The sequence below is a fragment of the Diabrotica virgifera genome, chromosome 8 (assembly GCF_917563875.1).
Source record: "Diabrotica virgifera virgifera chromosome 8, PGI_DIABVI_V3a".
Classification (NCBI taxonomy): domain Eukaryota; kingdom Metazoa; phylum Arthropoda; class Insecta; order Coleoptera; family Chrysomelidae; genus Diabrotica; species Diabrotica virgifera.
The window spans coordinates 29698499-29716144 of record NC_065450.1 but is presented as its reverse complement, the minus strand read 5'-3'; the positions used below and the strand labels follow the sequence as shown (position 1 = coordinate 29716144).

Sequence of the window (17646 nt, the reverse complement as noted above, 5' to 3'; positions counted from 1 at the left end):
ATTTTATTGTCACTAATTTACAAAGATCAGAATCAAATTCAGGTTATTTAACCGCATTTCCTTTGACTTTATTTTTTTTTCTCACAATAAAACACTGAAAAACGTTTGTTTTTCTATACTTCCACAAAATTTATTACAACTATGTTATTACTACAGCTGTTTCGGCAAAGTGCCTTTCTCAAGTGATATATTTTTTTTTATTTTATTTTTATTTTTTTTTTATTTTATTTTTTTTTTGTTATTTTTTAACATAAAGCGATAAAATATTCTTTACAAAATTAAAATCACGTTTCAATTAGTAAATTGGTTTTTTGTTTGTGCCGATCGTTGGTGGTACCTATACCTCAGTTAATGTTGTTTTTTTTAGTGAAAAAGGATCACGTTAATGTAAAAGTAATTATTATTAAATTGTCAACGTCGGTCAATAGACAAATTTTGTTATAATAATTATTATACAGGTTGTACTCTATTATAGATGATACTGTGTGTTTATTTTACACAGTAATTTTTATTTAAAGGGTTTATGTTTTACAATTTTTTTTTGTCTATAAATATTCAAATAGCAGAGGACATAGTTTTCTATTTTATTAGCAAAAAGTTCGGTTGTATTTTATTAATTTTAGTGTGGTGAACCTATTTTATTTCCTAACGCAAATTTCATATTTTTCTAAATTTATTAATTCTACATTTAAATTTACAAAATGGCAGATAAAATTAAAAAATATCAATCTTTAAGACAAGTTGAAGTGCAACAAATGACTGAATTCATGATGTTGCTTTAAAGGTAGCTGCGGAGGATAAGAATTTTTACCCGGTTTTGAAAGTTATGTACGAAGGATTGGAAAAAATTCGTGACACTTTTTATGATCTTCATAATAAAATAATTATGTTAGTTTCTGAGCAAGATAATGAGGACTCGCTATTTAAAATCGAAGATGATTGCCGTAGTAATTTTGACAAATTATATTATAAAATTAAATTAACATACATGCAAGCCTTTACAAAATCCTCAACATCTAGTCAGCAAGCTGCAGCAACTTCACAGTCTCATAATCCTTTATCTATAAATTATTTTAATTTACCGAAACCAGAATTGCCCTCTTTCAGTGGAAAAATAACTGAATTTAGAAGTTTTATAGATCAGTTTGATGCTCGCGTTCATACTCTTACTTACTTACAACCCATTGACAAATTTAATTTGTTACTGTCGTGTTTAAGGGGTGCAGCGAGCGATGCTGTGGATCATATTGACATCACAGCAAACAATTATCCAATTGCCTATGATCTGCTTTGTGAAAGGTTTAATAATGTTAGGGTAATCGCTGCCAATTTATGGAATAACCTTGAAAGTTCACCACAACTGACTTCAGAAGATTCAAAAGAACTACGCAAACTGTTAAATACATTTTCGAAAAATGTGGCATCTCTAAATAAGCTAGGATTACCCACAGTACATTGGAATTTTATACTTGTTCAAATGATTTTAAAACGATTAACTGTTTCTTTAGTAACACGTTTTGAGATTTTTCATAATAATTCAACCATCCCAAGCTATAAAAAACTGATTGATTTTTTAAATCAAAGTTCTCGCTTTAGATAATATTGATTTTCACACCAAACCAAAATCTAACTTTTCTAAAAAAACCTAATTCTTCCAAATCTACATCATTGCTTGCTCAAACAGAACCTGAACCAAAGTGTTGTATCTGTAAAACTAATGATGCCCATGCCATTTATAAATGCTCCGTTTTTTTGGCAAAATCTCCTGTAGATCGATTTCAATTAATAAAAAAGAACAAGATGTGTATTAACTGTCTTGGATCACATCGTTCTAGCCTATGCAAATCTACATGGACTTGTCACTCGTGCCATAAAAAACATTATACACTACTTTGTTTCTCCTCTTCTAAGAAAGAAGAGAATGTTCAAGATTCGGCGGCATCCACTTCAAATCCAACGACTGGATCATCCGTTTCTGTGTGTTTTTCTTCCGCTGATAAAAGTACTTTACTTTCCACTGCATGTATTGAGGTGCTTGATTGTCACGGTAACTACCAACCTGTTAGGTGTCTGTTAGATTCGGGAAGCATGACGTCTTTCATCTGTCAAAAGACCCTTAGACGTTTAGGTTTACGTCCCATGAAAACGTCAGCTAACATCCAAGGATTAGGTTCTATGCAGTCGAACACTAATTTAGCTGGGGTTACCATTTCTTTTAAACCAGTACGTAAATCTTCTCCTATTTTGACAACCGATGCGTTAGTCTTGACAAAAATATGTGAGGATCAGCCTTTACGTAATTTAGAAGTTAATACTTGGCTTCATATTGCTAATTTAAAGTTAGCAGATGATAACTTCTTTCATAGAGGATCCATAGACATTCTTTTAGGAGCTGATATATTCTCTACAATTCTTTTGGATGGACGTATTTACGGCAATCAAGATCAACCTGATGCAATTTATACTATATTTGGCTATGTGCTTATGGGAAAAGTAAATATTTCAAAGGCACCTACTCCTATTTCTTTATTTTGCTAAGTTAAAGATACGGTTTCTTTGGATCAGCTAATAAAGAAATTCTGGGAATTAGAAGCAGTCCCTGAAGTTTTTTTCTTAGCTCCTGATGACGCTAAAGTGGAAAATATGTTTATGAATACTTATACGCGTGAACAATCAGGACGCTTTGTAGTAGATCTACCTTTTAAGGAAGAAAATCCTGTCTTTCCTAATATTAGATCACTTGCTCTTAGTAAGTTTCATTCATTAGAAAGAAGGCTTCAAAAATCACCTGAACTTATGACCAATACCTCACCTTTATGAAGGAATTTGTTGAGCTCGGTCACATGAAACCTGTCCCATTGAATAACTTCGATTCACCTTATGTTTACTATTTATCGTATCATTGTGTTTTAAGACCTGAAAGTCTAACAAGTAAATTAAGGGTCGTTTTTAATGGTTCCGGACATCTTCCAAATAAACCCTCACTCAATGACAAATTATTCACTGGTCCTAAGCTTCTTCTTCTTCTTCTTCAGTTTATTGGCCTCCACCTACTTGGGTATTTTGTCCTAAGCTTCAGACTGACATCTGTACAATTTTGATTAATTTTCGATTGCATGGTTATGTAATTACGGCCGATGTTTCTAAAATGTATAGGCAAATAATTTTAATTAATCCTACTCAAACAGATTATCAAAGAATACTTTGGCGTTCTAATAATTCTGAACCTTATCGAAATCTTCGTATCAACAGAGTTGTTAATGGTCTCTCTTGTTCTCCTTATCTTGGTATTAGATGTCTACATCAGTTGGCTAATGATGACGGCGATTCATTTCCTCTAGCAGCCGAGGCACTTAAAACTGGAACCTACGTTGATGATATAGTTTCTTCCTGTCCTAGTTTCGAAAATGCCTTAGCACTAAGAGACGAACTTATTGCTTTACTTGCCAAAGAAGGTTTTGAGTTGAAAAAATGGTCCAGTAATGTACCTAATTTATTAAAAGAATTAGCTGTATCAGATTTAGCAATAAAACCTCTTACATTTAATGATGACATTTCGTCCCAAACACTTAAAGTATTAGGGTTGGAATGGGACGCTTCTTCGGATACATTTGGTTTTAAAGTTCAAGTTTTAAACTCTTCTTGTACAAAACGTCATCTTTTGTCTAATTTAGCAAAAATATTTGATCCTCTTGGATTTTTATCTCCAATAACGTTTCTAATTAAACATCTTATTCAAATATGGACTCAAAAGATTGGTTAGGATGATGCTCAATCAAAAGAAATTATCCGTTTGTGGAAAAAATACATTGACAATGTACCATATTTAAGTAAATTAAATTTACCTCGTCGTTTATTAATTGACGATATTTCACGCTTAGAAGTTCACTGTTTTGGTGACGCTAGCGAGAAAGGTTACTGCGCTGTCTTGTACTTTCGATGCTTATCACCTTCAGGCCAACCTTTTGTTTCTTTTGTTACAGCTAAATCTAAGGTCGCACCCATTAATAAAGGACTTACTATTCCAAGATTAGAATTGTCTGCTGCGGTTTTAGTGGCTCGACTAGTCTCCTTTATTTCTTCTATTATTAAACATAAAGTAGAAATCAAGGAAATATACTGTTATTCCGATTCTGCTGTTACATTACATTGGTTACAATCTTCCCCTTATCAATGGAAAACCTTTGTGAGCAATAGGCAACTTATGTGCAGGAACTAGTGCAACTTATGTGCAGGAACGAGTAGCTTCTTCATGTTGGCATTATGTTCCTTCTGAAGAAAATTCTGCTGACATTGGTTCAAGGGGTTGCTCACCCTCTGAGTTAATTAACTGTTCCAAATGGTGGGCGGGGCCAACCTTCTTACATTCTGATCCACTAACGTACTTTGAACTTAATTCAAATGAGTCTACTAATGTAAATTTGGAAGTGCGGACTGTCACATTGATTGCTGAAATTCCCAATAATTTTTTAGATATTTTATTGGATCGACATTCGTCTTTAAATTGGTGTGTTCGTTGTTTGTGTTACATTATTCGTTTTTTCCATTATGTAACCAAAAACCGATATGGTAATCTGAAAATAGGTTGTTTAAGTTTATTGGAGCAACATAACTCCTTACTGGTTTTAATACTTTAGTAAATTTTATCCAAAATAAACAGCTGCTTCCAAAAAATTTAAGAAAGCTTTCACCTTTTATCGATGTAAAGGGAATTCTACGTGTAGGTAGTCGACTAGCTAATGCGCCCATTTCGTATGATCGCAAATTTCCGGCATTACTTCCTAACAGTTGTAAATTAAATGATTATTGAATCTACTCATCTGCAATATCTACACGTCGGGCTTCAAACTGTTCAATACCTAATTTCTCAGCGTTTTTGGATTATATCTTCCAAACGAGCCATTCGTAGAGTACTGTCTAAATGTGTTAAATGTTTTAAGGTGAATCCTTTGTCTCCAGTTCCGTTAATGGGAAATCTATCGCTCGTTCGAATATCTCAACTAAAACCTTTCAGTAATGTTGGAGTTGATTTTGCGGGCCCTTTTCCTATAAGAGCTTCCAAACTTCCAAAGTCTCAAACTCTTAAAGCGTATTTGTCGCTTTTTATTTGTTTCTCAACAAAAGCTCTTCATTTAGAGCTCGTATCTGATTTATCCACTGACGCGTTTTTAGCTGCGTTTAAGCGATTTGTCAGTCGTAGAGGCCGATGTCAACATGTTTATAGTGACAATGGACAACTTTGTTGGAGTCAGAGCAGAACTTAACAGATTGGCATCACAAGCTGCTTCTCATGAATCTATTCAATGGCATCTCATTCCCCCTTCTTCTCCACACTTTGGAGGTTTATGGGAATCTAATATTAAGACGGTAAAGGGTCATTTAATTCGCACAATTGGAGAACAAGTACTAACTTTTGAAGAGTTATACACTATTTTTTCTCAAATATAGGCCATCATGAATTCGAGGCCAATATGCCCGTTAATCAGACCCGAACGATCTTAGTGCGTTGACTCCAGGACATTTTTTGACCATGGAGCCTTTGAGTGCTCCGCCCGAAGAAACGTTGCTCGATGTTCCGCACAATCGGTTGAAACGTTGGCAATTATTAAATAAGTTGCACCAATAGATTTGGGAGCGGTGGTCTAAGGAGTACCTCCAAAGTCTTCATCAAAGGGCTAAATGGAATTCTCCGTCTCCAAACGTCCAACTAGGTACCTTAGTAGTAATCCGCCAAAATAATGTTCCCCGCTACAATGGCCTTTGGGCCGTATAATTGAGGTTCATCCTGGATCTGATGGTATAGTTAGAGTGGCCACAGTGAAAACTAATAGTGGTATATATAAACGCTCTATAGTAAAATTATGTCATTTGCCTTTTGAGCCGTAACGATACTGCGTATTGTGGTGGGCGGTTGTGGTTCGTCCACACCACTAGGAATAACAATTTTTAATTTTCTTGTTTTTGTAAAGAATATTTTAATTAATTTTCTTTTCAATATTATAATTAATTATTAGTGAAAGAATTTATTATTTCCATTGTTTCTAATTATTTATTAGTTTTGGGACACACCGTATATACGAGTAGGCCAATACCTAATTCAGTGAGTATTAATTTTTATCTGTTTTTCAAGTAAAAACCTTAAAGTTTTTTGTATATAATTACTTACCTACTTGTATCATTTTTAAAAAGACAATTCGCCAACCAACTCTCTTGGTAAGCAGTCACTTACAATTCCGAAAAGTATATTGAAAATAAATATAGTCCTCGCGAGTGATTTCTACAACTCAACAATAGCAGTACGAAGAATAGCAGGCCTGCTCCAGCTTGTTTAACGAGAAGTGAAAAGATAGGAAATCTTTCCATTGCAATTTACTTTAAGGTCCGGCTTTTGTAACTGTTATTTTTTTTTATTTTAAATTCACCCTATGCTAAACAGTCCACTAATAAAGCTCTCACTGAGTTAGTAGTCTCCTCCAAGATGATTTAAAACCTTTTCGTAAATTTTGGAAATCTGGATACGATATGATGAGATATTGAGTTTATACTGAATAAGGTCAACATTGCAATTTAAAGTAATATCACTATAAACTGATGAAAAGTGATCTGCAAATAAGTTTTCAATATCATTGCCACATGAAGCTACAGAGCTTCATCACAAAATACCCATGGATCAATTTTTTTGCACCTGAGTATAGTTTATTTGTATTTTAGGTTATCTCCAAGACGAGCACGAAATGGAAATTACGGAGACACCAATTGAAGATTCATCGTACGAAGGAAATTATATGACTCAAAACGCTGAAAGGAAAATATTAAATAAAAATACGAAAGTTGCGACTGGACAAAGACCGTACAAGTGTGAAACTTGTTTAAAACGGTTTCCTACTGCAAGTCATTTGAAAATACATATGAGAGTACATACTGGCGAAAAACCTTACAAGTGCGAAGTTTGTTTTAAGCAGTTTAGTAGAGCAGGTCATTTGAAAACACATTTGAGAATCCATACTGGAAAAAATCCCTTCAAGTGTGAAATTTGTTTTAAACAGTTTAGCCAAAAAAGTAATTTTAAAAAACATTTGAGAGTGCACACTGGGGATAAACCTTACAAGTGTGAAATTTGTTTTAAGTCATTTGGTGAAGCAAGTTATTTGAAAGTACATTTGAGAGTGCACACTGGGGAACAACCTTACAAGTGTGATATTTGTTTTAAGCAGTTTTCTCAGGCAGGTTCTTTGACAATACATATGAGAGTACATACTAGGGAAAAACCTTACAAGTGCAAAATTTGTTTAAAACAGTGTACTACAGCAGATAATTTAAAACTGCATTCTGTAATGCATAGTAGAGAAAAACCTCACAAGTGTGAAATTTGTTTTAAGAAGTTTTCTCGTGAATATTACTTGAAAATGCATTTTAGAGTACACAACGGGGATAAACCTTACAAATGTGAAACTTGTTTAAAACAGTGTACTAGTGCAAGTGATTTTAAAACACATTTGAGAGTGCACCATGGGATAGAACTTTACAAATGTGAAACTTGTTTAAAACAGTGTACTAGTGCAAGTGATTTGAAAACACATTTGAGAGTGCACACTGGGGAAAAACCTTATAAGTGCAAAATTTGTTTAAAACAGTTTTCTCAGGCAGGTCATTTGAAAACACATTTGATAGTGCACACTGGGGAAAAATCTTACAAGTGTGAAATATGTTTTAAGCCGTTTAGTAGAGCAGGTGATTTAAAAAAACATTTGAGGGTACACACTGGGGAAAAACCTTACAAGTGTGAAATTTGTTTTAAGCAGTTTTCTGAAATAAGTGCTTGTAAAAATCATTTAAGGGTACACACTGGAGAAAAACCTTATAAGTGTGAAATTTGTTTTAAGCCATTTATTCAGCCAAATCATTTGAAAGAACATTTGAACGTGCACTTTGGGGAAAAATGCACCAAGTGTGCAATTTGTTTTGAGCAGTTTAGTAGTGCAACTGAGTTGAAAACACATTTGATGGTACACATTGATAGTGCAAATAAAAACGTTGTGTCATAAATATTGTTTAAAAAACCGGTTTTTTAAATCGATGAAAAAAAAAACAGGAAAAAAACCCGTTTTTTTTAAATGCGGTTTGTATCGGAAAAATTCATGTTTGCTATTTATTTAATGTAATGTAGATACCTATAATGTTATCATTAAGTACAAAATAATCATCAATTATCTTAAAAAGAGAAAAAGTTTTTGCCGCAAAGACATCCAGAAAGCTGCATCTTTTGTGGATTCCCGATTTAGAGAAGGCCTTTTCGACGAGGAGAGTTTAAATTGGATGAAAGCTATTCATCAAATTGCAATTCATCTCAATCTACAGGCAAGTGTAATTGTTAGATACTAATGCAGCAATGTATAAATCGAAAACAGGATTTTTCTCAAGATCTCTTTTATGGGAAGTTGCAGAAATAGACTGCCAACCATTAACCATTAGTGTGGTGACAAGGTCTTTGCACTAATCAGCCCTTGCAACCTGTTGCAGTACGATTGCTTTAGTTGGTACCAACTTCCTCTGAATGTCAAAGAAATTGGTCATCATTTGAAAACTTATTGCAGTTCGCAGTAACATATATATCTCGGATCGAAACGGTGCAGGAAAAAATAAAAAAATGACACTAAAGATTGCGAATACTACATAAATATAAAAGCCACATCACTTGAAGTGATCACCAAAAGTTTGATGAAGGTGAAGACTTACTATATCTATATGCAATTAATGATCATGAAGAGAATGAGACTTTTGACGATGCGCGATGGCAATGAAGAATCTGCAAGTACAATTTCTGATATAGAGGAAAATTCAGATTAAAAAGTATTGATTTAGAAACAGTATTTTATTTTATTTTTTATTTAATGCAATTATTGGTTTTATTTTGTTTTAATGACAATAATATTTATTTCGTTATATTTGTTTTCTTTATACGAATATTGATAATTTGATTTTTTATTACCTGATTTTTCTATTTCATACGTCACTCTTTCAAAATATTCAAAAACAACCTTATTTCCTTGAGAATCCGGCAATTAAATTCATTATTGAATTTTTCCACGTTTTGTTTTTTTCCGGACCTTCAGGAAAAAAACGAAAAAAACCGACGTTTTTTTTTTTGAAAAAGAAACTAGTTTCCGACTGTTAACTAGTCATAAAAACTAGTTTTACGCAAGAATGTAAAAAAAATTGAAGCTATGCTGGCACGACGTTGTAACCGCCAATCAGGGGCGTCCTTTCAAATTTTTATAGAGGGGCAAGGATAAAAATAAAAATACACAGATTTTCTAAATGTACAACTTCTACATCTGCAACTGCATATAAGCAAGAACCATTTACAAACATGCGATGGAGACTCCGTTTTGTCACTACTCGAATCTCTCAGACAGCGTCCAGTGGCATACTCAGAAGGGTAAAACTGCTGCATATTTTTGCTACACTGTCTATCACAACAGATGGAAATGGAAGATTTTCTCTGTGCTAAAAACAGTAGAAGGGTACCTGCGAATTTCTACTGATGAAATTGTCCTCACTTATGTTGATGGCGCTTGAAAGAGAAGAAATGAAAAACATACATTACTATACTAACGTTACAATGAAATGCACTGTAGTTATTTTGTTCCATTAGTAATGAACCGTTTTGTTCCATTAGTATATATTATAAAGTTTATGTTCCCAATTATTACAAATAAATCATAGTAATAAAATTTATTTATTTTTTTGTAAATTCCAATATTATAGGGGGCAAATGCCGCCATGCCTCCAATACTTTCATATGTGGGTTTTCCATGGAACAACGTTCTATATGCGCAAAATAATCAACCTCCGACTGTGAGGAATATTACGACACTTTACTTTATGCAGGGCCCCCGCAAGGGTTACTGGCGCCTGTGTGCCAAAAAGGATTTTAGCGCCCTTTAGGGCATTTTGGATTATATTTTTTTAATTATTTTTTGAAGGTGCTTGAAATACACCAAAATAGAAGTCATATTTATAGTCCATTCACTTAAGGTAAAATATCGTAAAACCTCCAAAGAACCGCTTATATTGACATGACATTTGGCATATACAGAGCTAACATGTCAAAGAAAAAAGTGATATTGTGCCGATGTGTGTTTTGCCCTGAATGTGAGTTACACCCCTTCTCGGGGGTGAAAAAACATACGTTCAAAAAAGTCCGGAATTGGATAGAATGACAAATTTTAAACAACTTTTGTTCTATAAAATTTTTTCACTACGTTAATACTTTTCAATAGATACTTTTCAAGTTATTTGCGAGTAAATATGTTCATTTTTCAACAAAAAAAAGCACGTATTTAGACGGATTTTCGCAAATATCTCAAAAGTAAGTATTTTATCGAAAAAAAATGTAGCTTATAAAAAAGTGAAAAAAAAACGCTGTAATAGTAAAAGGAGGTTCTTATTCGCCAAATGCCAAATAAAATATTTTAACGTGAAATAACCAAAAAATCAAGCACTCGTATGGGAATACGCCTCATAATTTTAATGTGTTTAAAAGAAGCGATATTTTTTTTAACAACAAAAAAAGTAAGTAAGTTACTCTCAAAATAATGTTGCTCCCTTTTTTTGGTAAAAAAATCATTAAAATCACCTCCTAATTAGCATATCAAATGAAATTAATCGTTACCGCTTCACCACAAGTTACTTTATGTATTGTTTGTGTAATCTGAAGGTTCATCGGTTCAAAGTGCTTATTTTTAAAAAGGCTGTGGTTCAAAGGCATTGAACGAGTCACTAATCACGAGTGTATGCAAATTTTGAACAGCCATATCTTAATCAATTTGTGTCTTACAAGAAAATAAAAATCCAAAATATTCAAAAAAGCAAAACCTACATTTTTTTACTGCTTGAGATTTTTGGTATCACTAATAATTTTTAAGTTATTTGGAAAAAAGGAATTTTTTCAAGATTAAAAAAAATAATTTGAAATCAAATTTCTTCAAAAATGAGAACTTTAAACCGATGAAGCTTACAAGATCATGTAGGTAAACAATACATAGTATATGAAGTAAATGGTAAAGCGTTAACGATTAATTTCATTTGGACTGCTAATTAGGGTGGGATTTTTACGATTTTTTTTTACGAAAAAAGGTTGCTTGTTCTTGTTGCTAGTAACTTTTTTAAAAATAAAAAATATACCGAGCTTTTTTTTAAACACTTTAATAGAAGTTGTAATGAGTTTTCCCCGAAAACTGCTTAATTTTTTGTTTATTTCAGGTTGAAATATTCGATTTGGAATTTGACGAATAAGACCTTTGACTTTTCATTAGCTACAACTCTGCTTCTAATGGGTTTGCAAACTTCATATATTAATATTTTTTTTCACTTTTTTGTAAGCTATATTTTTGTTAAGAGTATTTCTTCGATAAAATAATTCATTTTTGAATTATTTGCGGAAAACTGTCTAAAACTGTGTTTTTTGTTGAAATATGAAGATATTCACTCATAAATAACTCGAAAAAACAAAAGTTGCTTGGAATTAGTCAGTTTATCCAATTCCGGACTTATTTTGAACGTATGATTTTCACACCTGAGAATACTCCCAGGTATTCCTTCGAGAATACCACTTTTTCCCCCAGGGCAAAAGCACATATCGGCACAATATCACTTCTTTTATTATTAGCTATGTGTATGACAAATTTCATGTCAATCGAAGCGTTTCTTTAAAATTCACAGCAAAAACGGTGAGTAAATGCACTATTATTTGTAGACTAAAATATCAAAATGAAACAAACTGAACAAAATCATAACAAAATAAATTAAAATGCCTTACTTCTGACATGTTCTCTCAAATGAGAATCGGCAGGATTCTCATTACTAACTGTATACTAATAAAATTTCGTATGTGTTTATACTTCTTAATCCTATTTGATTTCTCAACTTTTATTTTAAAATTAACTTTTGTTTTTTTGCTTGTTTGTTCGTTTGTTTTTTTTTTGCAATTTTTGACCCCGGGTTTTGGCGCCCCTAAAGGATAGCGCCCGTGTGCATTGCACACTTTGCACATATGGTAGCGGGGGCCCTGACTTTATGCATCCTATAGTCTATCATATTACGCTCGGTCATAAAGATTCCTTTTTTTCAAAATGATCAATTATAACGTGTTTTTCTTTTCAATTCGTCGACAATAACTGATTTGGCGTTTACGTTTCAGCACAACGTTCAATTATACAGGGTGTCCCTAAAAGATTGGTCATAAATTATACCACAGATTCTGGGGTCAAAAATAGGTTGATTTAACCTAACTTACCTTAGTACAAATTTGTACATAAAATAATTACAGCCCTTTGAAGTTACAAAATGAAAATAAATTTTTTCCAATATATCGAAAACTATTAGGGATTTTTTATTGAAAATGGACATGTGACATTCTTATGGCAGGAACATCTTTAAAAAAATTATACCTAGTGATATGGGCCGGCGTAGCCGAGTGGTAATGTGCTAGGCTAGCGTGCCGGTGGTCCGGAGTTCAAATCCTACCGCCGGCAAGAACAACTAGACATTTTTAAAAATGTTTATAGGCCCCAGGTCGACTCAGCCTGAATAAAATGAGTACCTTGGGTAAAACCAGGGGTAATAATAGGCGGTTGAAGCGTAGCACTGGCCCTGTTACCTTCCTTGTATACCGTAGGCCCTAGATATAGCAGACTACCCTGCTATACTCCCAAAGCCACGTGAGCGGTATAAAACGGGAGACTATTATTATACCTAGTGAAATTTGTGCACCACATAAAAATTGTATGCGGGTTTTGTTCTCTTAAACACCCCCAAACCTTTTGTTTGTGTACGTTCCAATTAAATTATTATTGTGCTACCATTAGAATGTTTTTAAAACTTTTTTGCCTCTAACGCCCGGTTTCATAATCAACTTAAAGTGATTCACTTTAAAGTTGACATTTACCCATATGAATTGCATTGATAAAGGTACCAACTTAAAATTTAAAGGCCACTTCAATTGATTATGAAACTGAGCGTTAGTACTTTTTCTAAAAGCCAGTTTTTATCGAGATATTTTGAATATTTGACAAATCCACCACATATTTGTATATGGTTAAGTACGATTATGGAGACCTGGTAATAATATGAAAATTTATTTATAATTTGCATTATTAGGTATATTTCGAAGCATATTAAACAAGAAACCACATCTCGATAAAAGGGGTCTTATTGAAAAAATACTAACAGGCAAAAAATTTTAAAAACACTGTGTTTAACTAATTGTACCGCAATAATAGTTTAATTGGAACGTACACAAAAGTTTGGGGGGTTTTAAGGGATCAAAACCCCATAAAATTTTTATGGATTGTACAAATTTCACTGTTGTTTTTTTTTAAGATATTCCTGCTATAAGAATGCCAGATGTCCATTTTCAATAAAAAATCTCTAATAGTTTTCGATATACATAGTGGAAAAAATCGATTTATTAGTTTTAAATAAATACAAAAAAATTGGGAGTGTTTTTCACTAAGATGTATTGTTTTATGTTATCCACCGATCCAAAAAATCAATTGATGGATGATGAATTCATAGAAGGATATTTACAGCAAGACGGGGCTCGAATTGATACAACGCTGCAAAAGTTGAATTTTATTATGGACTTTTTCGACAATAAATCACATAAGTTTAAATACTCCTATTATATCCCCCGTCGATCCTATGAATTAACTCCTTCCCTAATAACACAAAACATTCCATGAATGTTCCTAGAATGTACACACAGGACATTGAAAACATTCCTGGAATGTCCCCAAATGCACACGAATGTCCCTGGAAAGTACCAGGAAAGTGCTGTGTCAGCATTTTAAATATTCTTAGAATGTTCTGTTGGAACATTCCATGAATGTCTACGAATGTTCTTTGGACATTCACAGTCTATTTTTTAGACTGAATGTCTTGTTGGAACATTCCATGAATGTTCTTTGGACATTCACAGTATATTTTTAGACTGAATGTCTTGTTAGAACATTCCATGAATGTCTACGAACGTTCTTTGAACATTCACAGTATATTTTTTAGACATTCACTGAAATATATCGTCAGTAATGTGACTAATACCTCCTATATGTTTTTTCATGAGGTTTGCAGGAGACGAAAAACATTTTTTAAGGTCACTTTCTGGTTTCGTATGTATTCTGACTTTTTTTGTAGTAAATAGATAGTTGAATTTACTGCAAAACAAGTCAAAAAATATATGAAAACAGGAGGTGGCCGAAACAAGTTTTTAGTCTATCTTACAAATCTCTTGAAAAAAACAGATAGGAGGTACTGTCACATCACTGACGATATATGGCCATACCAAATAATACATCCTTGATAAATATAAACATTTTTATTGCAAAAAATCTTTATATACATTTTTTTAATGTAATTTGCTGACATTCCTAAATATTATAAAAAAATGTGTCACATTTGCTTTGTAAACCTTTCTTTTGCTTTTCGTAGCCACATATTCCGTTTCCTTTCTGGTTTTTTGTAGACCACTTCTCTCAGCTGATTCTAAAAGAAAATAAAATAAAAGGTAATTTTTCTATATTTACAATTAACAATCAGAAGAAATATTATTTACAGGTAATAATATGCATAAATAATAATAATAAAAAAATAAATATTAAATAATATTTAAATAAATAATAAATAATATTTAATAAATAAAATAATAATAATGAACATTTTGTATTTTGACAACGACATCCGATGTGGAAGTAGAAACCTTAATAAAATTATTTTTTCAAGTAAATTGTGGCTTATTTCCCCATTAGAATAATTAATTACAAAAAAGCCACAAAGAAATAGATTTTTCACAAACAAATAAGTATTTAGTATTCATTATATTTATTGTTTTTATTATTTACTTTAATGTCCTACTGGTACATTATTTGACAAATAATGACATTTCGAAGTCTGTTAAGTACGATATAACGCCCTTGGGCATTAAATTTAAATAACGACTTAGATACTGTCAAGTTGACAAATATCAACCTAAGTAAAACTATGGTTACCACAATTACGTTACTACTGTTACTGGTAAATGTACTTATTTAAAAACTAATCAATTCAAAATTCATTCAAATTTTTCGCATATAAAGAATAATTTAGTCGGGCATTAAACGTTGAAGGCACCACAGGTATTATAATAATAACGCTTTCGGTCAACGTATATCCCTATAATACCCTTGGTACCTTAATAACTGTAACATAAGATTATACCTTAATTCTTGTTTTCGATTTCTGATGTTTTTATTTATTTACATTGAATATTAATCTGTTTTGTTGTATAATCTACTTCGCAATAATTATGTGATATATTTGACTTAAAATGAATTCAAAAATTTTTTGTAGTTGGGCAACAATGTCAACTTAGATCTCCGATGTAGATAATGAATTACAACAGTATCTATATTGTACGGACTGTATTATTAATTAGGTTATGCATATACCTGTGTGACATAAGCTATTGGAACAGCACAGTCTCTCAAACGAACAGATGAAAGTGAAGTTCTGTCAATATCTTTTTCTAAAAAGTGTTTTGAACATACTCCTCTATTAACAAATCTGATCTATACTTCATGTCTTCTTCGCAGGATCTTCTGGAAAGCTAAAAATACAAAATATATGCATTACTAAGCATTATTAACAAATTTTAGTTTTAAATAAAAAATATGATTAATGAACTCACAAAATTATTATAAAACAGCTTAGAAATTGTTTATTAGTATAGTCGGTTCCCCAAACTCAGACACAACTGGCTAGTGATTTTAGTAGGTAATTTTTTTTGTTTTTGGCCAATTTTGCCAAAATTACAGTAATTAGTACTGAGACTGAGTTTAGCAAATCGACTATAATATTCTGTGTATTCATTAGTTGGTACTGCATATTATAGTGTGTGGTCTACCATCCTATTTATAAAGGCATACACTAGCAAAAACGCAAAAAGAATTATTTTAGTTTTACAAATCCTTTTGTTATTACCTATCTCTATTTACTATTTTAGTTAGGAATAAGCGAAGTTTGTGGCTTATTCACAATTATTATTAAAATAAATGGATATGACCAATTATTAACTTATAAAATAAAATAATAATTCTTCTGATTTATGCCTTTTATTCACTTTGTTATATCTACGTTACTTAAAAGATTTTTTATGAATAGTATTATTAGGGTATTAATAGTATTAATTTATTTTCTGAAATACAGGGCATGCTTTCGTTTACATATTTGCATACTAACCTTTTAATAGGGCTTTTCATTCACAGTCATTTGTTTTGAGCTTCTGTCATAATTGAAACGTTATTCCTGCAGATTTTTTTATCTACATTTGTTTCTGCTACTCCAACTGCGTTAAAAACAGGACACCATTTTATGCACTATGTTAATAATACTATTAAAGCTATTATAAAAGTATCCGAATTAAAAAAATATTCTTAAAAAGCACAAATAATACAAGCAACTAAAAACAATCCACGGCAAGGCAAGGTCGCCAAGATGAAGATGCCAAGATGGCCGAAGCGAGGTCGTTGGTTGGTCGTTTTTAGTCACGTGATGCCCTCTCAAGCGCCATGCACAAAAATATATGCACGGCGAATTTGAAAATGAACGCAAAAGAAATAAATATAAATGCCTCTCTTGGGTTTTGCATAAGTTATAAGTATTTTTTTATTAACAAAATCGCATTCCAAATTGAATATTCGCGAACAATAATTTTTATTACATTTGTATGTTTATAATCTTGGGAAACTCTTTAAATTTGACATATTATTGCACTGTAGGCCTAAAATGTCACTTAGTTTGTCTGGTATGTTATAAGTAATGTTGTATCTCTTACACGTATGTATTATTTCGCAACTTAAAATATAGGAACATTGGTAGTATGTTCACAGAATGTCTTATGGTAACATTCCAGGAATATTTTAAACAGATGTTCACCGAATGTTCCCTAAATGTCCAGGACATTCAAATATTGATAGAACTTTGGTAGTACATTCCTGGAATGTTGTGTGTTGTTAGGGTTGCGATTTCTTTCTGTGGCCACATTTAAAAAATCGATTTTTAAAACTGGAGCGGATTTGAAAGATCTTAGAAAAGGAATAGAGAATTGTATTAGGTTTGTTCCAACACAACGAAGAACCGTAATGTAACGATCATGTTACTATATACAGTTGAGTCCGCGAGTCTTTACCCGTGCGTCATTAATACCTGGCGAGATAAAACACATACTTTTTATCTAGCATCATTCTCTTCCACGCATGAAACTCATGACAAAACAGCTGCCGTTTGTTATTAAGTAAAAACACATGTTATTTTTATGAACCATCTAGACTCAGTGCATTGAAAAGAGATAGGTACAAAAAAAGACGATTCGGTATGTTTTCATATTTTAAGCACAATTTGTTTGACGTTTCTGCTTTGTTTACTTTTATGGCTGTCAGTCAGTTGAATTTTTTGCGGTTTTTGTCGAATTTTTGCGTTTTGAAGTTTCTTTATATTACACAAACAGTTGTTTTCACAACTAATTTTATATTTGGCTTTGAACTTTTAAGGTAAATAATTATATTTTGGCAATTAATATTTAAAACATACAAAGCTAACGTCATTCACACA

The 17646-nt window shown here is 32.2% G+C and overlaps 1 protein-coding gene and 1 long non-coding RNA gene across 2 annotated transcripts in view; one reads left to right on the top strand and one right to left on the bottom strand.

Annotated features, from left to right (window-relative positions):
- The window catches only part of LOC126889851 (zinc finger protein 234-like), a 46703-nt gene extending 37762 nt beyond the window's left edge, over positions 1-8941 (top strand). The window contains exon 2 of the mRNA XM_050658542.1: positions 6712-8941. Coding sequence (XP_050514499.1) covers positions 6712-8045 — 1334 coding nt within the window. The 3' untranslated portion in view covers positions 8046-8941. The remainder of the gene's footprint in view (positions 1-6711) is intronic.
- A 5421-nt stretch (positions 8942-14362) lies between these two features.
- LOC126889859 (uncharacterized) lies at positions 14363-17059 on the bottom strand. The gene is made up of 3 exons (XR_007700197.1): positions 16276-17059; positions 15486-15643; positions 14363-14544 (listed from the first exon to the last, which is right to left on the bottom strand). It is a non-coding gene; the product is annotated as an uncharacterized LOC126889859 (long non-coding RNA).
- Positions 17060-17646: the final 587 nt, after the last annotated feature.